Source organism: Sardina pilchardus, chromosome 7 (genome assembly GCF_963854185.1).
Source record: "Sardina pilchardus chromosome 7, fSarPil1.1, whole genome shotgun sequence".
Lineage (NCBI taxonomy): Eukaryota > Metazoa > Chordata > Actinopteri > Clupeiformes > Clupeidae > Sardina > Sardina pilchardus.
In genome coordinates this window covers 8,856,126-8,882,501 of record NC_085000.1, presented here as the reverse complement: position 1 = coordinate 8,882,501, position 26,376 = coordinate 8,856,126, and the positions used below count along the sequence as shown (strand labels likewise).

General features: G+C 45.3%; 1 protein-coding gene across 2 annotated transcripts in view; it reads right to left on the bottom strand.

The window, feature by feature from the left end:
* The window catches only part of LOC134087243 (collagen alpha-1(XX) chain), a 48,804-nt gene that overhangs the window by 1,337 nt on the left and 21,091 nt on the right, over positions 1-26,376 (bottom strand). For both annotated transcript variants that reach the window (XM_062540619.1, XM_062540620.1), the window contains exons 4-41: positions 26,116-26,259; positions 23,839-23,994; positions 20,539-20,796; positions 19,401-19,568; positions 18,605-18,724; positions 18,005-18,169; positions 17,315-17,473; positions 15,895-16,067; positions 15,292-15,421; positions 14,800-14,945; positions 13,439-13,568; positions 12,867-13,006; positions 12,044-12,170; positions 10,429-10,568; positions 9,908-10,040; positions 9,379-9,524; positions 9,031-9,160; positions 8,394-8,510; positions 7,403-7,549; positions 7,240-7,296; positions 6,856-6,894; positions 6,103-6,241; positions 5,301-5,443; positions 4,839-4,948; positions 4,585-4,743; positions 3,972-4,049; positions 3,749-3,835; positions 3,455-3,508; positions 3,066-3,161; positions 2,312-2,365; positions 2,096-2,149; positions 1,892-1,945; positions 1,724-1,795; positions 1,554-1,589; positions 1,314-1,380; positions 963-1,151; positions 510-587; positions 134-298 (exon numbers count right to left, since the gene is read on the bottom strand). In XM_062540619.1, the coding sequence (XP_062396603.1) occupies positions 134-298; positions 510-587; positions 963-1,151; positions 1,314-1,380; positions 1,554-1,589; positions 1,724-1,795; positions 1,892-1,945; positions 2,096-2,149; positions 2,312-2,365; positions 3,066-3,161; positions 3,455-3,508; positions 3,749-3,835; positions 3,972-4,049; positions 4,585-4,743; positions 4,839-4,948; positions 5,301-5,443; positions 6,103-6,241; positions 6,856-6,894; positions 7,240-7,296; positions 7,403-7,549; positions 8,394-8,510; positions 9,031-9,160; positions 9,379-9,524; positions 9,908-10,040; positions 10,429-10,568; positions 12,044-12,170; positions 12,867-13,006; positions 13,439-13,568; positions 14,800-14,945; positions 15,292-15,421; positions 15,895-16,067; positions 17,315-17,473; positions 18,005-18,169; positions 18,605-18,724; positions 19,401-19,568; positions 20,539-20,796; positions 23,839-23,994; positions 26,116-26,259 (4,560 nt within the window). The remainder of the gene's footprint in view (positions 1-133; positions 299-509; positions 588-962; positions 1,152-1,313; positions 1,381-1,553; positions 1,590-1,723; positions 1,796-1,891; positions 1,946-2,095; positions 2,150-2,311; positions 2,366-3,065; positions 3,162-3,454; positions 3,509-3,748; positions 3,836-3,971; positions 4,050-4,584; positions 4,744-4,838; positions 4,949-5,300; positions 5,444-6,102; positions 6,242-6,855; positions 6,895-7,239; positions 7,297-7,402; positions 7,550-8,393; positions 8,511-9,030; positions 9,161-9,378; positions 9,525-9,907; positions 10,041-10,428; positions 10,569-12,043; positions 12,171-12,866; positions 13,007-13,438; positions 13,569-14,799; positions 14,946-15,291; positions 15,422-15,894; positions 16,068-17,314; positions 17,474-18,004; positions 18,170-18,604; positions 18,725-19,400; positions 19,569-20,538; positions 20,797-23,838; positions 23,995-26,115; positions 26,260-26,376) is intronic.

Here is a 26,376-nt window from a genome sequence, read left to right as displayed (position 1 = left end):
TCTTACAACACAAAACAAAGGTTTGCTGTGAGTGACCTTGTGACAAACTCTAAGGTCATCTAGGTAAAGAATCAGCTGAATTGTTGTGGTGTACGGGCTTCCATAAGGGTTCTTGTAATACAAAACCACCAACCTGCTCCAATCTCCGGTGAGGGATTGCAGCCACCGCTGCTGTCACAGATACCAGGGGGGCCCATCTCTCCGATCTGTCCCATAGCTCCTGCAATGCCAGGTGAGCCTTGCTTGCCATCTTCCCCTCTGTCACCTGGATCACCCACTTTGGTCTCTCCAGGAGGACCTAATAAACAAATAAACACATGTACACACACACACACACACACACACACACACACACACACACACACACACACACACACACACACACACACACACACACATTAAATCTAAGTCTGTAATGAGGTCCAGCACACAAAGGGTACTTCTAAAATATGTTAAATGATGAATTAATAACTTAATATGTGAGAACACTGCATGCATTTGAACATTACCTGCAAACCCTTTGATCCCCGGTGGTCCCTGTGTATTAGCACCTGAGTTGCCCTTCTCACCTGGAGGGCCTCTTCGTCCTGGTCAATGGATCAGACATAGCGATGATTAACCAAATTTCATTTCTCTCCCCTGCTTTTCCTATACTGAGGAGGACACTACAGCATGGCTTTACACGAAAAATAAGTTATTTTGTACTGCATATACCGTATGCTTAAAACAGTGTGCTTCTTATACGTACTTTCATGTAACACAATACACTGATGTCTAAAGCTACACTGTATTTCACTGTGATTAAACTGTTTAAGAGAAGACTATTTAAGCCCTTAATACTCATCCTTAGTTCCCAGTAGCGACAAAGCAGCTACTTCATCAAGCAACGTTTTTACTGCTAACAGGAGTGATTCCACCTGTTACTGTAAGTGGAGGTTGTCCACTGTTTCCCTGTGACCCACCTTGTTCTCCTGGGTAGCCAGATCTTCCTGGCTTCCCTCTTGCTCCCTGTCGTCCCTGCTCGCCCCTAAGACCTGGCGGGCCTTTGGACCCTGGGATGCCTGGCTCGCCTGGTGGGCCCACAGGTTCCTCGATGGGGACAGGCTTCCGACTCATCTCATTCAGAAAGGCGTCCAGCTTCAGAACCTCATCTGAATGAACACAAGCGCATCAATGGGCTATGTATGCAAGTGTGTGTGCGTGCATGTGTGTGTGTGGTTGTTTGTGTGTGTGTGTGTGTGTGTGTGTGGTTGTTTGGGTGAGTGAGTGTGTGTGTGTGTGTGTGTGTGTGTGTGTGTGTAAGTTGTACATACTGTGTACTAGTTTTTCACAGGCCTCTGTCACCATTTGATAGATCATGGCGAGAGACTGTGGCTCCCCCTAAAATATTAGAAGAAATAACTTTCAGGTGATTACTGTGAAACAAGTCCATTTAGAATAGCAAACAAACCAGGATTTCCAAGTCCATCTATTCTATCTGGTAGTATTAGGTGCCATGGCCATACCATAATAATAAAGAGGGGCATTATTTTACATATCAAATCATAACTAACCTTTTCTCCCCTGTCTCCTTTTTTTCCTGGGAGACCCTGAAATAGAGATGGGATTAAATCACTACCCACAGAAAGCAATATGTTAAATATTCAAACTCAACTAAATAATAATTACACATTACAATTAAGAGAAAATTGGATGATAACAAATAGCAATTTGTGGTGCTTACCGAGGGCCCCACTTGCCCGAATGGCCCTCTCTCTCCCACTGGCCCGGGGTGTCCTGGCATCCCCTGGAAACCCTGAGGAAGACGAGGAAAGAGGCAGAGTCAACAGCCGTCGCCAGGTATGACCAACGTCTTCACTGATTTGCAGACATCACGGCGTCTGGCCCTTACCCTTGGTCCAGTAATGCCTGGGGAGCCCATGTTCCCCTCGACACCTCGGATTCCCTGAATGTTGGGGACACAAAATGATCTCAAGATACAGTTGTGTATATTATAATAGACAACGCTCTTATGTTTGTATGTGTAACTTTGTGTTTATTTATGTATAGAGTGAAGGATGCACTGCCACAGAGTGTCTTATTAAAGTGCTTTTACCTCAGGGCCAGGGTTTCCTTGACTACCCTTTGGGCCAGGAGAACCTGGTGATCCCTAAGAGAGTAAAGAAACGTAAAGAAAATGCAAGAAAATAATGAATGCAGGACAAATAAAGTGAAAAAGAGCTTTCTTCGAAAAAACTAAAGCACATCGCCCGGGGTATCGGATTGGCTGAGGACGGACAGAGGTGGGTCATGTGACATTAGCCATGCTCACCTGATTTCCTGGTTTCCCAATCTCCCCTTTCTCTCCTCTTGCACCTGGTGGCCCCTTAGGACAGATGTGGGCACACATATGAGAACACATATGCACAAACTTAAATGAACCTACAAGACCCTGCTCCACTTCAGCACCTCTCCACACATGATTTCCAACAGACCTACTGCACAGAAGATAGTGGGTAATGTAGTGGTAATGTAGCTGGGCTAGCGTGCAGTAGCCTAAAATTTGTCAGTTCAATTCCCGGCTTCCACCGTTGCGCCCTTGAGCAAGGTACTTCACCCCAGGTTGCTCCGGGGACAATGTAATCCCTTGTAATATAGTTTACATACAGTATGTAAGTCACTATGGACAAAAAGTGTCTGCTAAATGTAATGGGAGGCTCTTTGGGCAGCTCATGTATTTCCGGTAGAGCGTACGCTGTGTTGTAACGGCATCTTCTGCTATATTCTGCTCCTTACACACTCACTCCAACACTGATGTCTTGTTTGGCCAAGAGGGCACCTCTTTCTACAACTTTAACATTGTATAAATCGTTCTACATCGCAATATGCTGATTCCCTAGATGCGACATCCAACCGGATCTGTCTACAGTAGACACTATTACATTACAGTGGCGGCTACAACATACCTGGCTCCACCGGAAATAAATAAGTTGGCTAAAGAGCCTTCCGTGTATAAGGTCCATATAAGGTATAAGGGCTTCGTTGAATATAAATCTGAGGAAGAAACGCTTTAGAGGAGCTATTACCATTTTCCCTTGGACAGTGATGCCTTGGGGTCCGCGAGCGCCTACGGCTCCCAGCACTCCGTCTGGACCTACTGTACCAGGAGGGCCCATCTCCCCCTGTCCAGAAACAAGATGGTGAATGGTAATGGACTGCATTTATATAGCGCTTCTCTCGGCTTCTGCGAGCACCCAAAGCGCTTTACATACATAAGATGGACAAATTAGAGCATGTACTGCAATTATTCACCATGAATTAGACTGAGGCTTAACTGTTACCACACAAGATCAATGTATACCATGATAGACTAGTAGAACCATCGTCTATCACTTTGAGGACTCTCTATCAAACTGGTTTACATATTCAGACTGTCATTGTCTCTGTAATACAAAACATACTCTACACTCCTCACCTTTGGTCCTGCTTCACCCTTCTCTCCTTTCTCCCCACGTGGACCAGGCTTACCCTGTCAATCAGGCCAATCAGGTCAGAACAAACAGAGAAAACACATGGAGAGGAGCATTTAGAGCCATCATCAGTAATGGATCATTTTCAAGAAGGCCTCTGTGAGGCACCTGGAGACGTCTTCATACATTATCAGGCGGCTATATACTGTAAATAAGACAGAATGGAACTGAATTGCACTGAATTAATAGTGTAGTCATGGAGGAGCACAGCCTATGCACTCTACAGTATTCCTACTCACCGCTGGTCCTATATCTCCAGGCCTCCCAGGGGCGTTGGAGGTGCAGGTGCAGGCGTAGGCTGGGGCAGGACAGCTCTCATCGTCCCTCTGCAAAAAGCCAAATCCAGCCAATCACAACACAACAAAGAAGAGTCCTGTCTGGTCTTGCTTTCACACACACACACACACACACACACACACACACACACACACAAACAAAAGGGAACATGTCTGTTGCATGTACCTGAGCAGGCAGGTCGCAGCAGGTGTCTTCAGAGGGCCAGGAGGTGTTGCACACAATCTCAAATGACTGCAACTGGAACTACAAGACAAAGGGAACACAGACAGTTATCTCATCTTGACTGCATCCCATCACCTCTCAACCATCCCTTAACAACATTTGCTCTGAGGGTCCCTCTCTGGTTGGGGGGAGCGCAATAATAAATGAACTAAACAAGCATGTTTTGCAACAAAGTATGAACATGACTCTGACAAAATATAGAGGGAATGCACTGACAGCATTCTGTAGCAAAAGATCTCAGAAATCCTGTAGCATAGCAGCCTGGCTGAAATTGTGCGCAAAGCAGCATGGGAACACCCAGGCTAATAGCATAGCAGTTTAGGGGGGACACTAGAAAGTTGCTAGGTCGGTGATTGCCTGTACAGGGCCACTCAGACGATGACAGAAATACCGTTCCTCATGTTAAGAGCTTATGTGCTATCGAAATGATTTTCGAAACGTTACGTTTAGGTCAAACTGTTGAGGGTGCCACTAAAACGGCTCTGTCACTAGTGTAGCAGTAGATATATCTTTGCACGTGATCTGGATTAGAGAGAGTTGTGGATCTGTTCCATACCGGGGCTGAGCCGCTGTTGGGCCCCCGGGTCTTCACTAGTTTCCCCAGCATCTCAAAACCGTCAGTGGGCAGTGCTCCAAGTGGGCGGGCCGGCCTCTCCCCAACATGTTCACAGTCCACAGACAGGGATACGCTCACCTGGCTGACGGACAGGTGAAGCTGCCAATCACAAGTAGAGTAGAGAGGAATTAATGTTTGCTCTCCACCTTCCCTTCCTTCCTGGCCTCTGGATGACTGCAGGAGTGGATACCGACCTTGTGGAAGCTGCCATAGAAGATCTTGTGGACCTGAGGCTGGTCGAATGTGAGTTCCTGCACCTCTCCTCTGTAGTCCAGACTGAAGTACAGCAGGACCTTATTTTCAGCTAAAAACACAGAAAAGACTCATTCAGACTCATTGACTCTTTTCAGACAGGAAAATATGAAATGGCGCAAAATTTGTATAACTGATTGTGTTACTCAGGATATGTAACGTAATGGTCCTTTATGACTGTATTGTTATGTGTGCCTATTGTCTCGCATCTGAAGTGTCCTTTCATCAATCTTTCTGGCCATTTTCAATTCAATTCTTTTTAGCGCTTCATCCATTGATTCACCCATTCACCTATTCATCCATCCATCCATCCATCTGTGAACCCATGCACCAATCTACGTGTAGGCTATCTATCTTTCTACATGTGGAAAATAAACCCTGCACCCATTCCCCTCCTGACTCACGGTCCAGCACGACCCCCATCTTGGGCTGGAAGTCGTTGTCGGTGAGCTGCCACAGGGCGAAGGGCTCTCTGGGGGTGTCCTGGAGCAGCCGGAACACCATGCTGATGGTGTGCTCCGCCGCTACGCCCGCCGGGTGGATGAACCTGGGGCAGAGGCGCACAGGGAGTGAGCACAGGGCAAAAACAGTCTCCTTCACCGCACAAACCATCACAGGAACACACAGAGAGCTGTAAGCACAGCGCACAAGTATTTCCTTCATGACGCAGACTAGAAGGCGAGGCCTGTGTGCAGTGTGTGTGGATGGAACAGTGGCAAAACACACAGAGACGGGATCACAGCTGGAGGCATTTCCGTCATGGCGCTGAGTAAACAACGGAGTAGGCTATGCGTGTACTGTAAACACCTATCTGTATCTGTGACTGTGAGGGAAGAACCTGAAGGACAAATACCCAGAGCACTGAGCGGTAGTTCCTACTAAGTAGTTCCCTGTTTAGCTAGAATTCTGTGCATCGGCTCACGTTGGCTTGTGTGTAGACCAGTTGTGAATGCAATCTGCAAGATGGGATTAAATTAATAGCCTACACACTGTATGGCTATATCGTGTCCGACTGTTTGCTTATTATACATATGCATAAGAGTGCATGTGTGTGTGTATGTGTATGTGTGCATGTGTGTGTGTGTGTGTGTGTGTGTGTGTGTGTGTGTGTGTGTGTGTGCATGTGTGTGTGTGTGTGTGTGTGTGTGTGTGTGTGTGTGTGCATGTGTGTGTGTGTGTGTGCGTGTGTGTGTGCATGTGTCTCACGCTGTGTTCTGGGTCAGCTGCACGTCCCTGTAGAGTGTGTAGCTGGGCAGCGTGGAGAAGATGAAGGGTTCAGCTGCCACCCCCTCCACTGAAGAGTGAGCCGTCTTAGTCAAGCCAAACGCCTCCATCATGTCATATCCTACAGTGCACACACACACACACACACACACACACACACACACACATGCATATAAACATATGTACATGCACACAAATACATGCACACATCCATGCACACGTAGAAAAATATCTGTGATGTGTTGCCTGTTGCGTAACAAAGAATATGAATATGTGACCCTGTAAAGCGGAACCAGTCGTTTCAGTAAAATTTAGTAAATTAAGTTATTGTGCTCACGTGAACGGCCATAAACTAAGCTTTCCAACGATATGTATATCAAGGGTATTACACAAACTATCGCTAAGATAATCGCATCCAAAGTTGACATGGTTCTCCTATCACGATATGCCAGAAGAGGAGAAATCACCTGTTTAAGCAGCGCGTGCACAATGGGAATGACAGCAAATGAATCTTCGCCGGGTTTAACAGTCAAAACGTAGGTTTTTCAGTGAAATGCGTTCACGATATGAAACTGTAGACTGTATACAGCCGAATTATGCGAAAACGTGAAATTCAACATTTTAACCCGGAAGTTTGTTATTGTTGATTTTCTCAAAATAACGATGTGCGCAAAACGACTGATTTCGCTGTGAATGGTCACATATAGAAAAAAAGATTGTACAGCTCATCCATACCTTTTACTATGCTGTTTCTTATTGTCACTTCAGGACACACTGTGGGGCAGATAAGTTATACTCCAGCTTATCAAGTGAAAAAGTGGAGGGAGGACACACATACAGTACCCCCAAACATATATTGGATGCAGAGTCCAAATAAGTGTCAGGTACAAAAAAAACAGGTTGAAAAATAACTCGCACACCAGAAAAAAGCTCCCATTAATAATGTAATGTGTGTGACGTTTCGAGCATACTGCTCTTTTTCAGACTACTTTCAATAAATACACAGAAATTGCCATCTTAAATACATACCACAACATGCCAGATTCATACCATCTCAAGCAGGAAAAGGAAAGAAGATTAATTTCTGAGAATGTATTCAGGCTTTCTGACAGTCCTCACCTTCATTAGGTGAAGAAAATATTCTTGGAGGTATAGGGATCCTGACTGGGGCTGTAGCTGTCAAGACATAACATTTCAGCTCTTATTGGCTGATAGTAAATTGTAAAAGTTGCATATTACTTCCCCAGAAAGGAAACCGAATGATGTGAAGGCTGTATCTAACCTGTGGCATGCAGGATGGAAACAGCAGCGCCCTCTACTGTCTCTAAACGAGAGTACACACTGATGCGATACACTGTTTCGGGCAGCAGCTCAGAAAAACAGTGATTGTTGGTGGAAGCGTCCAACACCTCCTGCTTCATCTGCTTATCTATGTTCACACAATAACACATGCACACGCGCACACACACACACACACAAGAGGAGAAAACAGAGCAAGGTGAGGACTAGCGAATGTTAACTATGATTAACTGTTTTTCTATCAAGTCCATAGATCCAAGGTAGCGAGGGGACAAGACCGCATATGTTGAGACTAGGAGTCTTTGAGGAGGCAAGACCGAGTCAAGACCAAGTCTTACAGGAGTCGAGACCGCATCAAGGCCGACCAAAATAACTGTATATTTTCATTATGTACTTACATTTAACACAACCCAAGTATCATATTCAACAGTTAAATTCCTAAAGGGTAGAGTGGGGATTGTGGGCTATAAGAGTCAACCACACACTTGTCTACCAAACTTCTTTTCTGAACAATACTTTAAGACTAGGAGCTCAACTGGAGTCCAAAATCAGAATAGCATAGTGTCACCATTTCATTAAAGTTGAAGGTGTTTAATTTTGACACTATTAACAGCAATACAGCTGGCTTTCATATTCAAAGTGTGATACTTAACCAGACACAACCAGACGGAAAAACCCGTATGTCAGGCTACTTGAACCCTCTCCAGATGGCATCTTTCAAAACATTTGTGTGGTGCAGAGCGGAGGTAGGGAGTGGGTGGTTGATGCGGCAAGGTGGGATTACTCCACCTGCTGATGGTATCATTAAAAGTGAAATCCAAGATGTATGAGTCGAAGGTTTCTCTGAGGTGTAAGAGAGGTTACCACAGACACTATCACCTCTCATTTGAAGCAGGGCTGTGTGTGTGTGTGTGTGCGTGTGAGTGTGTGTGTGTGTGCGTGCCTGTGTGCGTGTGTGTGTGTGTGCACCTCACCTCTGAGGGCCTGGATGACGACGCGGTAACTGCTGACTGCGGCCACCGGCCTCCAGGACACACACATGCTGGAGTGGTCGGAGCGCGCCACACTCACACTGCTCACACGCAGACTGGCTAGAGAGAGACAGAGAAAGAGGAAGAGGAAGAGGAAGAGGAGGGGGTGTCAGAGAAGGGGGGGGGGGCAGAGAGAGGGAGCGAGAGAGAGAGAGAGAGAGAAAGGGAGAAGAGAGATGGGGTGGGGTGGCCGAGAGATAGTGGGGTGGGGGCAGAGAGAGAGAGAGGGAGAGAGAGAGAGTGGGTAAACAGGTAAACAAAGGGAGAGAAAAAATGGGAGAAAGAGAGATGAGGACATGGCAGAGGCAGGAGAAATCCAGTAAGAGAGAGAGAGAGAGAGGGGGAACAAGAAGTAAGATGACAAGAGCCTTGCGAGGACAAATTCTATGTGGCATTACAGACCAATTGAGAAAATGTCTACAAGTCTATGCCGTAGATGTTTTGAATGATAAGACGTGGGGGAGAGAGCGAGAGAGAGAGAGAGAGAGAAAGAGAGAAAGAAAGAGAGAGAGAAAGAAGGAGTGAGAGAGAGAGAGAGAGAGAGAGAGAGAGAGAGAGAGAGAGAGAGAGAGCGCCTCACCAGTCTTTCCCTGTGCAGAGGCACTGCCTCCCTCTCGACTGCGGTACTCAGCAGTGACCAGGATGCTGTAACGTGTGTCAGGCACCAGCGACTGCAGCAGCACACGGCTCTCAGTACCAGGTACAGACACCTGGAACACACACACACACACACACACACACACACACACAGACACATGCATGCACACACACACACGCACACACACACATGTACATACGCGCACACACGCACGCACGCACACACGCACGCACACATGTAAAAGGGGACAGTTACACACTGTGTTCTTACACATACACATAGACACACACACACACACACACACACACACACACACACACACACACTCACAGTGTTCTCCCGTGGGTTGTCTCCTGAGAGGGGGGTGTAGGACACGCGGTACTGCTGCACGTGGGCATTGGGGGGCACCCAGCTGAGCAGCATGCTGACTGCAGTCTCCTCGGACACGGACACACTGCTGGGACCAGCGCCGGACACTAGCACAGAACCAGGGCAACAAGATGTAAAATGATGCTTCCGTGGTCGTGGAGGTGTGTATTACTGAGCACAGTAATATTGTTCATGTTCAGGTGGGTGTGTTTGCAGTACATCTAATCAGAGAGTATACTGTAGGTGGTGTGCATCTGAGTGTGTGTGTGTGTGTGTGTGTGTGTGTGTGTGTGTGTGTGCCTGCGTGTGTGTGCTATTCCAATCCAATATAAAAAAGTATATAGTGTATCTATTCATATGAACCCTGATGTCATGAATGTATATGCAGATGTATGTGTGTGAGTGTGAATGTTTTGTGTGTGTGTGTGTGTGTGTGTGTGTGACTGTACGTCTGGATACATATGTGCACTGTGTGCGTGTCCCCACTCACAGGTGCTGTATCTAGTGGCCACTGCCTCGCTCTGCTCCCCATCAGCGTAGAGGGCAGACAGGGAGATCTGGTACTCCTTGTTGTCCTCCACGTCCTCCAAGATGGCTCCCTCACTCTGCCCATCCACAGACAGCTGCAGCCCAGGCACAGGGAGCACAAACAAACACAAACAAACACACAGCGTCATACAGAGAGGCGGTCCGCTGACCACAGGGTATAACATGCTTGGAACGTTCCAGTGAGTTTTGGGCATTGCAGATAGGCAAAGAGACTACAGGGTATAACGAGATGAAGTCAACTAATGAAATTAGATGTTTTACAGGGGAGCTACACCAGGTGCGTACGGAACGCTTCAGTGTAGCTCCCTTATTATAATGCATTTGTGTTTGTATTTAATTAATTAGCAGATGAAGAAATCCGTAAGTACAGGTAAGGGAGGGACAAACTAATATGGAATAAAATACTCCTTTAGAATTCCATTACTGTCTCAAGAAATGTAAAGACTACACCAGGCTACTCACCTGATGAAGCTTTCCTCCACTGAGGGAGATCCACTTGATCATGTATGACATGACATCATCAGCTGCGGGCTCCCACCTCACTGTGATGTCATTTCCTGAGAAGTTGGCGACCCTGAGGTTCGAGGGGGCCGGCACTTTCACTGAAGAAGACATTAATTTACACATTTAAATGTAGTCATTGAGCAAAGGCTTATGTCCAAAGAGTTCATAGAAGGCGCTCAACTCACAAAATATTAATGACTGGGTGCTTGAGCCCAAAAGGAATAAATCAAATCAACAAGAGTCATGTTCACAGGCAATAAAAAGTTATGCATATGACTAGGAGTGCTGTACTCTCGTTTGATTTGATTATGTCCAAAGCGACCTGCAAGTGAGGTCAAATACGAGCAAATAACACGTTTAGTGAAGCTCTAGAGTACACACAGTTTGCAGCTGCTACTGTTCAGTGTTAAACATGTCTCTTCTCAAGTTAGAAAGTGCAATAAGACCAACTGAAAATGAAACCTGGCGTTTTTCTAGGCTGATTTAGTTCATTTTCAGCTTATCCAGTCTTATTGCACTTTCTAACTTGAGAAGAGACATGTTTTAAATGGGAAAATTACCGGAAATCTTAGTCACTTTTAAACATGATGCTAGCAGGCGAGATGCTACTGGTCTAATCCGTTTCAATGATCTATGCTAGGCTGAAGCTAAAAGTTGGCTGACAGAATGGCTGGATGAACGGGCAAAAGGTAAATGTCAACTGTTTTGCTCAAGGGGAGGTGGAAAATGAGCTTATTTCCAAAAATGGCGGAATATCCCTTTAAGGAATGTTACAATGTGCAAATGTAACTGCCAACCACATCCCATACACAGCACAACAAACACTTTATTCAGAAGTAGCAAAATGTTCTCAACTAATAAATGGCATGTGGTATAGCCGAAGAGGCATAGAAAGGAGCTGGGCAAATACTTGAGAAAGCATCCCTGACACACCCCCTTTTATCACTCTGAACAAAACAAGAAAACAAATGAAAGCAGTGTGCAACAGAGACAGAGAGACTGTGGCAAAGATGGCATGCTACAACTTGAGCTGGATTCACACAAGGCCTGCCAGCATTATGGGGGGGAACTGAACAGCTTAACAGCAGTAAACCTGTCATTTCATGAATAATAGTTTAGTATTGTGGCAGTGTGCCATGAGATTTTATCATATACCCAGGGGGCAAAACCCCCTTTTTAGGGAAATCAGACATGGGCTGCTGTAAAAGGTAAAAAAGTATTGCCTTAATGTAAATAATCATCTGAGGAATTTTTGTGGGGATATCTATTTGTTAAAATTTTTACCCTATCCACCCCATAATATATTCGTCCATAGACTTATAATGGGGCATAAAAAGGGCGATAACACACAAACAGCAGCTTATTGACCGGGTTGGCCACCCAGGTTGTGATCCTGGGACATCCTAGATTTTATTTTTGCATGACAACCTTTAACAGCAGCCCATGTCTGTAAAACCCCCTTTGCCCCCTGAATAATAGCCAATGGTGTGCCATAAGTTTGGAAGAGAGCGGTGGTAAGTATAAGTAGGTGTACTGTAAGTAGGTCATTTCCATGTGCACAAAAAAGACTCACATGTGGTTGCATTGGCTGTGACAGCTGTCGACAGTCCTTTCTCATAGTGTGACTGCACCGACACAAGGTACCTGGAGAGAGACGACAGGTTCTGCAGCAGCACAGAATTGGCACCCTTCACCTCCACCTGATAATGAGAAAGAGAGAGAGAGAGAGAGAGAATGAGTAAAAGAGAGAGAGAGAGTGAGTGAGTGAGTGAGAGAGAGAGAGAGAGAGAGAGAGAGAGAGTGAGAGTGAGTGTGAGAGACAGACAGAGGGAGACGCATCAGTCAAAGAGACTTTATTCTAACGATATGCATATCACATTCAAAGATTTATTTTCACTTAAATCTATTTACAGTACATATTCATAATTCATAACAGAGACAGCCGTGAGCAGTCAGAGGGAGTTTTGGCTGTGATCAACACCTCAGCAGCACCAGTAGCACAGTGGAGCTGTGAAAGCTCACACTAGGAGGGGTGGAGGGAGACAAACGCACAGTAGGTTCTTCCTGCCTCTCCATTCCTGCCTGCTTGCCTGTCTGAGTCCAGATGAGAGGAAAACTCAGGCCATTTTTAACATAGATCTCTGTTTTCTCCAGGTCACCGAGTAGTAGTACTAGCACTGTAGCTGCCTTGCTGCTCTAGCAACCACTGTTTTTTCGGGACTTATGATACTAATGAATTCCTGAATTCTTTCTCCCGTTCACCTGCTCACACACACGATCATATCAATGTTGAAGCCTCAACCGCAGCCTCGACAGCATAGGTCACCCAATACCATGTGTGACTGTGGTCAGAGTGGAGAGGCCTCACTGCCTTCACAGCTCTGTTTAGCACTCACCTGACGGGTGTCAGTGCCAATGTTGGTTCTGCAGACGATGCGGTGCCCTGGAACGTCCACCGCACCGGGCACCCAGCTGGCCCGCAGCGAGCTGTGGCTGAGCACGGCGATTTGGACACTCTGGGGAGGGGGGAGAGGGACTGTGGAGAGAAGAGAGTACGGGGGGGAGAGTGGGGAGAGAAGGAAGAGAGGTGAGAAGATGGGGGGAGTGGGGGAGAGAGTGGGGAGGATCAATGAGTGAGAGAATGAGTGCAAAAGAGAATCTTTCTATAACATCTAGGCTCCATTTTTGCATGTTCAGGTTTACATACTGCATGTTTAGTCTGCTTGTACTATTTTACACTGGTTTATTAATCTCATTGTCTATGACAGAGACATCTGGCACTAAATTTGAACCCACCCACATTAAAAACCGCCCTTTGTAGAGTTAATCCAAACGGCCCCTGACAACCACCCATAGATCTTCAATCAACACCTCAACTGTCACTGTCAGCTGGATTTCTCTGCTGACTGTTGTTCGCACAATAGCTGTAACATGTGTGCGTGCAGGTGTTGGAGGTTGATTTATTTACAGGTGGTTGCCGCGGCGGTGACAGGGTCACTGGGCTCGTCGTCGTAGAGAGCGTAGAGTGTGACAGAGTAATCAGTGGCGGGCATCAGATCCTCCAGCTCCACATCTGTCTGCTCGGCTCCAAACTTCACCTGAGGAGGATGGACCAGATGGGGAAAGCTGTCAGTATTTATGTAAGCTGTCAGTACTTATGTAAGAGATAATAGAATAGAAAAGAATATATACTTTTTTGATCCCGTGAGGGAAATTAGTTTCTCTGCATTTAACCCAATTTAACCGAATTAGTGAATACACACAGCACACACACAGTGAGGTGAATCACACACTAACCCAGAGCAGTGAGCTGCCTGCCCAACCAGCGGCGCTCGGGGAGCAGTGAGGGGTTAGGTGCCTTGCTCAAGGGGCACCTCAGCCGTGGTGGACTGGTCGGGGATCGAACTGGCAACCCTCCTGTTACAAGCCCGAAGCCCTAACCAGTACACCACGGCTGTATAGAATGCTGGTCATTATCGGAAAAATAAGTACCATTAGGGCAAACCGGACCCCAATGCGAAGCGGAGGGGTCTTGTTTCACCCTGAAGGTACTTATTTTCCCAATAATGACCTGCGTTCTATACATTATCGCGCTTATTATACGGCTACTTGTCAAAACGAGAAAAGAAACTTAACACAATGTGTCTTTAGCAATGACTTGGCTACCATTTTGTGGCTTTTGCTAATAAAATAAATAGTTTGCAACTTCAGTTTCAGGTGTTGCGTGGCAACATCTTACTAGCTGACTTTCACTTTCAATGGAAATCCCATTCAAGTCAATGGAGCATTTTACTTGCATTGTGAGGAGCCGTATGATAAACTGTCATATAGCCTACTGACAGCTTATTAGAGTAACATATTGTCACCCTCCACCTGAGGTAACACTTCTTATCCACCCACCCACCTCTAATGAGACTATGATTAATTGACCTTAATTATAGAAAAAACAGACATAAGTAGAGCTTATGTGATTCAATTAGACATTTTATCAATTATAACCGCAGATACAGAGGAGACACAGACACAGACAGACAGACAGACAGACACGCAGACACACACACACACACACACACACACACACACACACACACACACACACACACACACACACACACACACAGAGAGTATACTGTAGATAATACATTTTCCCCAATACAAGCCATGCAAAAACATAGACAGATAACAATCTGCCACACACATTCTATCCCAAAACGCTTTTCAATCAGCCCTGTGCCATGTCCATCAGTGTGGCTCATGTACTGCATGTATCTGAAAATGACGAGGCTCTCGGGATGAGAACAGGACAATTCTCTAGCTCCTCTGCCTCACCTCCTTAGCGTCGTCCGGTTCTCCATCAGTCAGGGCGAAGTAGAGGGCCATGTACTGGGTGGCCCCGACCGCAGGGCCCCAGCGGACCCTCAAACCGGTGGGAGAGGAAGGGCTCACCTCCAGCCGGTCAGGCATGGCCAACGGCACTGCAGAGAGAGAGGAGAGGGAGAGGAGAGAGAGAGAGAGAGAGAGGGTGGTGGAGGGAGGAGAGGGGAGAATAGAGGAGAAGAGAGCGGAATGAGGGAGAAATGAGAAGACAAAAGAGGTGAGGAGAAGAGAGAGGAAAGGAAGGGAGAGAGAAGAAATCAGGGGAGGAGAGGAAAGGAAGAAAGGGCAGAGAGGAAGAGAGAGAGAGGGAGCGAGAGAGAGAGAGAGCAAAAGGGATTTCACAGAGGTAAAAGGAGAAAAGAAAACATCTCACTTTCAGCAAACATGTTCTCGCAATCTCTCCCACAATGATTCAACTGATCTTTAGAGGAACATGTTTCTTACAGGTGGTGAAGGCGCCTCGCACAGGTGGACCCACGTTGTCTTCATAGACGGGGAAGATAGACACCTGGTACTGCGTCTGGGAGGGCAAGCCAGTCAAGAGAACACTGGACTGCGTTCCATTCACAACCACCTGAGGAACAGAACAAGAAAATGGAAAGTCTGAGAGAGAAGACAGGAACTGGACTGATGTACAATGAGCTAGGGATAACTCTTACAAGGCCGTCATTTCATTTAGCAGTAATACTGCAGTGCTGTGAAATATTGAAATCTCAGACAATTGGAGCAGACATGACTGTGCAGCTAACGCTATCCCAGCAGGGATTCCAGATGCTGGAGCATGTAAATGAAAAACAAATTATATTTTAAACAGCTTGAGATCACTGAGCTATTAACTGGAAGACAAATGGAAATGGTGCAATTTCTCTCTTTCTCTCTCTCTCTCTCTTGCTCTCAATATTTCAATTCAAAAGAGCGTGTGTGTGTGCGTGTGTGCGTGTGTGCGTGTGTGCGTGCGTGTGTGTGTGAGGTGTGTGTGTGTGTGTGTGTGTGTGTGTGTATGTATGTGTGTGTGTGTGTGTGTGTGTGTGTGTGTGTGTGTCTCACCTCCTGTGGTGTGAGTCCCTCGCTGCTGTGGAACACCACCCTGTACTGTGCGGCGCGGCGTGGCGGAGGCGTCCAGCTGAGCAGCACCTCTCGGGGCCCCAGGTCAGAGAAGCGCAGGTCAGACGGGCTCGGGTACGACACCACCACTGGCTTCTGGGTGGGCCGGTCCCTTCCTAATCACAGTACACACACACACACACACATACAGTTGACACACGCTCTCAGTTGGCACAGATACAATAGCAGTGAAAGTGAACTTGTGTCTGTGGGTGGCTCTCAAACACTCTCCTCGATCCTCGATGCTCGATCCTCGAGGGGCGTTCCCACTGATCTATAACTAACACTGGATAGACCGCTCTGGACTATCCCATGGTTGCTGCCCCATCATTCTCTATCTACTGTAGATCAGTGAGGACGAGGATCGAGGAAGGAAGGGAGGGTGTATAAAACACCAAATGAGAGGCACCCTGTGTGTAGGGGTATATGTGTGCAGAGGTGGAAAAGTCCAGCTTGAGAAAGTAAAAGTCCTATCACATATTTGTGCCAACTGCTCACTTGAAACCAGCTGACTCTAATTAGCACAACAGATAGAGCAGCTAATTGATGAGATCACCAATACAGGATTGTTCTTTTACTTTCTGAAGCTGGAGTTTTCCACCTCTGTAAGGCTGCATTTAGACTGTCAGCCAAAATCCGATTTTTAGTCCATTCAGATTTGAATCGGATGTCACTTTTGAAGTCTGAACAGTGACAGATCACATGAAATCCGATTTTTTGCAAAACAGTTGCAAACCACATCCGGGAGGTATTCATATCGCATTCGTATTGGATATGGACAGATGTGTCTCAGTCTGAACAGCTCCCAACTCGGTTTTGACTGTCCGTGTCGTGACATTTACGTGCTTTACGCGCCTGACCGCCCACCTACATGTATTTCGAGTTTTGGAGCAACGTTACGGCTATGTCTTTTGACCATGTTATATTAAAATTTGACTAAGCAATACTCAATGCTAAACAGTGCATACGGTCTCTGCTCTGTTTCTATGGAAGTTGCATGAATCCAGGATGTCGTTAAATAATCAAATAGCATGCATTCAGTGAACACTCACCTAGTTGTATTGTTCTATGTTTATCTGTTTATCAAATTAACAAGTATTTCCTCTTGATGGCAGAAACGTTTGTTTTCGTTGCTACAGCAACCTGTCAGATCTGTTACTAATGTGACCCAGTCTGAACAGAGCCATATCCGATTTGAACACTTGCTAAAAGCAGTGTGGACATGTCAGCCCTAAAAATCGGCTATGAGAAGGAATCAGATTTTAATCTGATTCATCTGCAGTCTGAACACAGCCTAAGTGTGTGTGTGTGTGTGTGTGTGTGTGTGTGTACTGTATGCTGCATGTGTCTAAGTGCCACTCACTCCTAGCTTTGCTGCGTTCCTCCATCTTCCCACAGAGGATTCGCACCAGTCGGCCCACCAGCTTACTGAGCAGAGGGAAGTCATTCACGTTGTAGGCGTTCAGGTCTTCAGGGGCAGAGGCCACCTGCTTTAATTCGGCTATGTCTGCATTCTTCACACCTTCAGAGAGAGAGGGGGAATCAGTAAGCGAGAGGGAATCAGTACACATACACACATACACATTCACAGACAGAAAATGAAAAAGAGATGTCAGTGTGAGAAGTCAAAAGGATTCTGAGAGAGAGAGTGAGAGTGTGAGTGAGCGCATGAGAGAGAGAGAGAGTCTGTGAGTGAGTGCATGAGAGAGAGAGAGAGACTATACTTGCATACATTCTTACATAAACCCACGTATGTGCTAATAATTGACAGGCACCCAGAATGTGCACAATCATGAACTCACACATACAGTATAACTGAAATATTTACTCAAGGAAAAGGAGAAATTCTTTCCAAACACTGCCAGCAACAATGAACCTTTGGTCATAGCAGATCACAACAAGTATGTGGTTCATTTAAAAGGACAGAACAATTTGGGGGAAAAACATTCCCATGTAAATACATTTGAACTTTGCATCATGGAACTCTGGAACTCTGTTTGCCGTTCCAGCCAAGCTGCATGCAGTGCATAAAGTTCACCACTAGAGGTCTCACCTACAGCGATGATCTCCACTCCGACAGTCTTCAGTTTGCCAGCTGCTGCGATGGCATCGTCCTGAGACTTTCCATCGGTGAGCAACAGCACAAAGCGAGGGACATCATCTCGTGCCCCGGACTCCTCCCTCAGATTCTCATTCAGAACGTGCATCAGGGCCTGACCTGGAGAAGACACACACACACACACACACACACACACACACACACACACACACACACACACACACACACACACACACACACACACACACACACACACACACACACACACACACACACACACACACACACACACACACACACACACACACACACACACACACTTGTACATTTGTACATATATGAAACCACAAGTAAGGACATGCACATAAGTATGTAGAAACACAGACACATAAAAGAGTCCTTAAGATCATCAGTTGTTTATATTATTATAATACAAAACATGCCACTGCTTGTTATAGTGCCACAGTAGAATGGTTTACTGTGTTGTTGAAGCCTTCATTTAGTATGTAAATGCACACCCAGGAATGTGCTTACAGAATCTTGTGGTGAGTTAGAAATGTGGCTGTGTGATCACAGCCAATCATAACATCTCACCTGTGAAGGTGTTTCCGCCCTTGTATCTGAAGTTGCGCACTGCCTCCACAAGCTGGTCCTTGGTGGTGAAGTTGTTGAGCTGCCACTCTGTGCGAGGGTCTCCGCTGTACTGGGACAAAGCTGAGGGACAAGACAGGGCAGTCCGTTCACAGTTCATAGTGACCTCACTTCTAATAGAGCACAGCCTTTAACTTTTCTCCTGACAAAAACATTCAGCCATTTCAGCTCTACCAGCATGTTTGACGGTTTTACACCTATGACTTTTGACGGTTTAACATCTATGACTTTTGACGGTTTTACACCTATGTCTTTTGACGGTTTGACTCTTATGATTTTTGACAGTTTACACCCTCTGGTGTTTGTCAGGTTGATGCATCTGACAGTTTTACCCCAAAAGGATCACATAATGGCAAAGGTCAATAAGGTACACTAATAAGCAGCCGAAGGCATGTGGAGGTACTTTAGAGTGTACTGATGTAGAGGCCAAGGCAACACCAAAGCTGCAGGTAAATAGTGAGATTAATGGAAAATATACAGTACATATAAGTGTATGTGGGTGTGTGAGAATGGTTGAATGTCAGGCATGAAATTATAAAGCTCTCTGAGTGCTCGGAGAAGTACAGAGCGAGAGAGAGAGAGAGAGAAAGACAGAGAGAAAGAGAGAGAGAGAGCTTCTCTACTCCTCTGATCACAGTTTTAGGGACCTAACAGCAAATAAAAGAGTCTCTACAGAACAAGCCAATGCAGTGTGGGAGCTTCTTCCTCCTCCTCCTCCTCCTCCTCCTCCACTCCTCACCTATCTGCACCGCGTCCGGCCCGATGTGGAAAGGGGTGACCACGCCCTCCAGGAAGTCCCTGACGCGTCTGAAGTTGGTGCGCCCGATGCTCCAGGAGCCGTCCACCAGCAGCACCAGGTCCGCCTGCGTCGCCGGGTCACACGTGAACGCCCCGCTTGTGGCCCCAACTGGAGGTATCATCATCATCATCATCATCATCATCATCATCATCATCATCCTCATCACCACCACCATCATCACCATCATTACCATTATCATTCATCACCAATCATCATCATCATCATCATCATCACAAACCACATCCTCATCATCATTATCTTCCTCAGCATCATCAGTAGTAGTAGTAGTAGTAGTAGCAGTAGTATGATTTTTTTTAAATAAAATACAGTTGTATTACATCTTAACATCTTTAAAAAAAACATTTTATACATAAAGTCAATGAAATGCATTATAATACCAATAAGCTAGATGACACGCAGTGTTCTCATAGAGAATGCAAGAGTGTGTATTAGTGCATATCTACAACAACACATATGCACACCATCCAGTTCATTGTGTACATGCTGTGTGTGGGAGGAGACAGTGTTATTCCCTTAAGGCATAGAGGGGGCCCATTTCAGAATTCTTTCTGTAACTCTGTGATTACTCTACCTATGAAAGCACCACTACCAGCCCCCCCCTCCCTCCCACACCCCTCCACACCCCTCCACACACACACTCAAACTCTCTCACACACACTCACACACACACACACACACACACACACACACACACACACACACACACACACACACACACACACACACACACACACACACACACACACACACACACACACACACTTCCCACACTTTAAACAAAAATACTTATTATGATCTGTACTTCACCAGAAGAACTACAAAGAGACCAGTTATTACCTCGCCCCCTACAGCAGCAGTCACTACTGTGCCTTTCAGCACACAGAGAAAAGTCCCACCCAGCCTCCCTGTCGAGTCTGCTCTTTCCTGTTCTGTTCTGTTCTGTTCCCCCCCATGTCTAAACACCTGGCACCATTACTTTACTCCATTTGAAAGGTCAGAGTAGGAAATGGTGAGCCTAACTGTGAGGGATGGGGTGTGGCGGGGGGCAGGAAGTTACCTGTGACAGGTGGAGCGGGTTTGTCCTTGCGAGGTTTGTCTCTGCTGCTGCTGCTGCTCTCCTCTGCTGGATCCACCTGACCTGTTCCCTGCTCGCCACCTTTGTCGTCAGTCCTGGAGCGATTCTTGTCCTTCCTCTTCTTCTTCCTCTCTCTGGGGGACTTCTCCGTGATGGCCACGGTCACGGCCTCGTCCTCTGCTGTAGTGGGGGGCTCGGTGGGCGCGGGGGTCGTCACTGTGGTGGGAGCTGAAGACAGAGCTAAAGATGGAGAAGGTGATCAGACCTTCCGTCATCTTCATGTCCCTGAGGCCAGGGGCCCTGCCCCTTACAAGTTAACACGTAGGCCTTGAGCCAGACCCTCTCATGTTGGTCAATCGGTACCATTCAAGGAGAATAAGTCTCATAGTGATTTTTGACCAGGTGTCCCACCCTAGAATTAGAAAATATAATATGATAGCATTGCATTTGGGGTAGTGTTTTATCAGACAGTTTACAATGTACAGTATGTGGAGGAGTATCTTACTGATAAATGGGCTAAAAAAATAACTAATTAGATGTCCCCACAAAACTTCCATAGTTGATTATGCACATTAAGTCAATATGTTTTTGCACTGTATTTGTATGTTTTATATTGTATTATGCTGTATTTTGTATACATAACTGAAATGTTATGCATCAGTATGTCCATGAGCCTTTATCTAATGAAATATGCAATCATTTCAAAATGTACATTCTAAGTACAGAAACCTTAACACTGGATAATAGACAAAACCCTAGCAAAACCCAGAACAATCTGATTAAGGTCACTACCAAACTTTTCTCAATTGATTCTATAGTACTTTTTCCATATACTGTAGAATCCATTTCTGCTAGAAACATTTTAAAATCACGCATAATGAGATAATTTGCCTATTTGAATAAATTAGCAAATATGCATAATAAAGAAATGTATTGATAATATGGCTGTAAGTAGTTTGGCCTTAGTCTCAAATAATTAATATTGTATCAATTATAACAAATTATCATATAAAAGTATGTTTCTAGATGGGATATTGCCTTTACATTATGCAAACCTTTTTTGCTCATGTGCAACTTCACCTTTACAAGAACATCATAACAAAATACCATTTTAAAATATTATTTTATCGACTAAATTGCATGTGAGAATGGGTCTATGAAGAAATAGAGTCTTGTTTTCAGGCTGTATTGTAAGCAATCTTCCCCTCCAGTTGTCCACTGAATGTACAACATTATAATGTTGACTGACAATGGCAGTTTTTGTAAATAATGTTGACTGGCAATGGCAGTCCAGCTATTTTTAGCTACTCATTCTACTGAAGACAGCAGGTGCTTGCTTTGTTCAAAAGTCATAGGTGAGATTTACTTGTGAAAGACAGACTTGTGAGCACAACCACTCAAAGTGTTCATGCTCATTCAACATGCAAGTTAATGTTCAGGGTGCTTTTAGAGAAAGAAGACACTGCTGCCACAGGTGTGGATACACCTGCAGAAATACATGAAGATGATAAACAAGGTAAAAAAGAAGAGACCTGTGACAGCTGTCTTCTTTCACACCACACTCTTTGCGCTTCCTCTCTAAATGTGTCCTGAACATTAACCTGCATGTTGAATGAGCATGAACACTGTGTGGTCGTGCTCACATGTCTGTCTTTCACATTCAGTAAATTCTTCATATGGCTCATCACAAGCATGTACTTGCACTTAGGCCCAGAGAGATGCTTTGTCTTCAATTGTTCTCAAACTAGATGCACCAATACTTTGCTTGTTGTCTCTCTCACCTATGACTCTTGAACAAAGCAAGCACCTCCTGTCTTCTGTAGAATGAGTGGGTAAATCAGTTAATCAGATGAAACAGTTTAATCGACATGCACATTAACATTAGGTTAGCAGGACATACCAATCTTGATTTGCTAGCTATCAAATCAAGATTGGTATGTCCTGCTAACCTAATGTTTGCATAGTAGGAGGCAATGGTTTACATGTCAAATAAATCTTATGACAATGTAAAGGTTTTTGGTCATTAACAATAACATTAACAATAGATGCATTACAATTGTAATACTTTTTTGCAGATAACTGTTCATTGGCAATGGCAGTCCAGCCATTTTAGCCACTCATTCTACAGAAGACAGCAGGTGTTCGCTTCAATAATCTTCAATAACAGCAAATGAATCACTAAAGCTATATGGTCTCATCTAAATGAAGCTTCCCATGCAGCATTATGGCACATACTGTACTACTGTACATATCACATATAGAGGATTGGGATGATAATTAATGATCATACTACAGATGAATATACACTTAAATAAATATGTATGGTTTTACGTAGTCTTTGTGTTTCAGGTGGGTCACTAAAAATGCTTAGGCCATGAGAATAGACAAGGAGGAATCTGACAATGACATTCCTTCAGCTTGAGGCCTGGACTTTTGTACTCCTTTCAAACCAGGGCCTCGACTCACTTTTGACACAACCATGAAATTACAGTGTGTGTGTGTGTGTGTGTGTGTGTGTGTGTGTGTGTGTGTGTGTGTGTGTGTGTGTGTGTGTGTGTGTGTGTGTGTGTGTGTGTGTGTGTGTGTGTTTGTGTGTTTGTGTGTGTGTGTATTGGGGGAGGGGGCATATGTGGGTGGAGCTGAGGTTTTATGAATGGATGAAGAGATACTCGAGCACCTGCTTCCTCTCATTTCATACCCACGCACATAATAACAGAGCTTTCCAGGGGGGGGAGGGGGGGTCAGAGAGAGGAAGGAAAAGAGAGAGAAAGAGGGAGAGCCCAAGAAAGAGGAAGGGAGGGGGGGGGGGGGGGGGGGTCAGAGAGAGGAAGGAAAAGAGAGAGAAAGAGGGAGAGCCCAAGAAAGAGGAAGGGAGTCTTGAGAGAATCTGAGACAAAAATGTAAATGTGTAAAACTGAGAGAGAAGGTGAGACAGAGAGAGAGAGAGGGAGAGAGGGAGAGAGAAAGAGAGAGATAGAGAGAGACATTTAAGTTTCCTGGTTATGGAAATTACTACCAATATTTAAATATAAGCTTTCTTTCCTTCAGCTAGCGTGCTAGCTTATCATCATTATACATTTTCTTTCTAATTTGACTTGATTTGATAAGATTTCTTCTTTTTGCTTTTCCCAAAACAGATATTGTATCTGTTGTACTGTAATGTCATATGTCTGCTTTGGCAACACTTCATGTCTGAGTCATGCCAATAAAGCTCCTTTGAATTTGAATTTGAATTTGAGAGAGAGAGAGAGAGAGAGAGAGAGAGCGAGAGACTCCGGGTACCTATAGTGGTGGGCTCCTGGTAGAGTAGTGTGGGCAGGGCCGTCAGCAGCTCTGTAACATCGTCCATCTCTCCTGAGCCGGAGCCAGTAGCCAGAGACTTCTTCTTCTGCTCGCGGTTCCCACTGCGTATCAGCTCATCCTCCCGCAGTCCATCAACTATGCAGTTCATAGAGTGGAGAGAATGGGGGGGGGGACCCCAAAAAAGAAGATAGAGAAGAGAAAACAGGATTGAGAGTAGGCAAAGAGAGGACAAAGAAGAGAGAACAAGAGAGAGAGAGAGAGTTAAAAGAGATCAATGAACAATAATGTCCACTTTTATGGAACTGCCTGTATTTTGAGCCTTTTCATGGTCTATGCACCATTATCTCATGTTTTCACCTAGCTTCCAGCTATGTGCGTCAGGGTGACCTGCAGGGACCCTCCAACACTGAACTCTTAACCGCAGTGACCATATCAGCAATAGAAAAGCATTGTGAAAACTTGCATATAATAACTGTATCAATGTATTTTCTTCTCTGCAACGCAGAAGATAGAGGAGGAAACATGTGAATGTTAAAATGCCACGATTTTCATTTCCTTTCAGAGAAAGTAACAATGTGCATTGTGAAAGCACAAAGGAAATGACACAACTAACCAACAACTAATAACTAAAGGACAGGCAGACAGAAGTAGGAGTGGCTTAGCCGATCAGGGCTTGAAAATGCCCTCTTCATGACTCACAAGGAAAAAGTGAACTGTCCATCAGAGCTGCCACAGGCACATATTGAGTTGGCCGTCTGACTGGAACAATGGAATAATCCCTGCAGCCAGAGGAGCTGTTCCGGCCCGGCAGCTAGTGCAGCGTGTCCAGGCACATACGACTAACACAGTAACCTACTCACAGCCCCCTACCTCCACACAGACACTTCTCAACAACCATATCAACCTTACTCTAAACCAAAAAGATATGCGCATCATCAGAGGGATGTTTCAAAATATTTTATGTTTACTGAATAGAAATGCAAAAGTAACCAATTAACCAACACCCAAAGACGATGTCTGGGACTAGGGCAAACTGATAGAACAAACTGATAAACTGACAAAGATGCTATGACTGATGTGCATTTTTGACACCAGGTAAGACAGTCTGGAACATTCCTCCGGTCTTGTAACGACACAAGACCCACTCTGGTGTTTCCCTTCATGACAGACGGACTGAGCCCTGGCTTGTCATTCCTCAGGAATCTACCTCCCTAATAAGGCTAATTGGCCTTGCCCCACGGGGGGAAAATTGAGCCGGTCTATGCCAAGACTTTAGCAAATTTCTGTGAACAACTGTTAACCAGGGCTTTTGAAAACCAGAGAACAGAGCAAAATAAGTTGCATGCATGTTGGTGCATCAAATGTAGAACCTCAGGTGTTTATTAACCTCTCCTCAACTGTCAAATGACAACTCTCAAAAACAGCAAAAATGGTTGAATATAATATTTTTTCAGTTATTTATTTATGAATGTGCCCATTTTTATCTCTCCCTCTCACACACATTGACACACAAACAGCCACAGCCACAGACACACACACACAGACACACACACACACACACACACACACACACACACACACACACACACACACACACACACACACACACACACACACACACACACACACACACACACACACACACACACACACACACACACACACACACACACACACAATTGCGCCATTTTTCTGAGTTCCTTGGTTTTCTCTGAATTCTGACAGGTGAAAACTCCAGGTAGTGTCTGATGTCTATCTAAAAGCTCTTATCTTTGCTGAGCGATCCCATCTGTCAGCTCTACTTTGAGGAAATATGAAGGCAGCTTAAGAAATTTAGGCATTCCAAAGATTTCTTTTTTCACTTTTCCTAGCAATGAATCTGTAAATTGTCTTTATCAGCTCAGACTGTGGTGCACACTGTTATCTGGCTTTTACAGCATGAGTTAAGACCATAAGAATTGCTGACTCAGAATGATGGTCCTTGTTTGGTCTTTTGTCTTCAGCTCTGCAGCTTACTGCACTGTCTAGCTCTGTCAGTTGTCTCTCACTTCATTCATTTCTACGCTTATTGGTTTTCAGTACCACAAGCGCTGACAGAATCAGCTTTTTTTGTAGTCACATACAGTTGCAACATGCTACACACCCTGTCTGCCATTTCCTGTCACAGTTTCTGTTCATTTGCAGCTAGCCTATAACTGTAATTTACTGTACGCATGTCCACACTCCCTCGCCCAATCAATGCCTTGGGGTTCTTACTAGTGAAGCGTCTCTTGGCCACCAGTTTCTCCATGGTGCCGTTGAGCAGGAGCACCTGCAGGAGGTACTCCTGAGTGGAGTCCAGCCCCGCCACTGTGGCCCGGCCCTTGGTGGTGGTCAGCATCAGCTCTGGCTGTGGATCATCTGCACACACAAGGAAGGAGCACACACACACACACACACACACACACACACACAGAGACAAAACACATTTTAGAGACACAACCATCGCAGGGGTCGACTGTCTAGTAAACACAAATG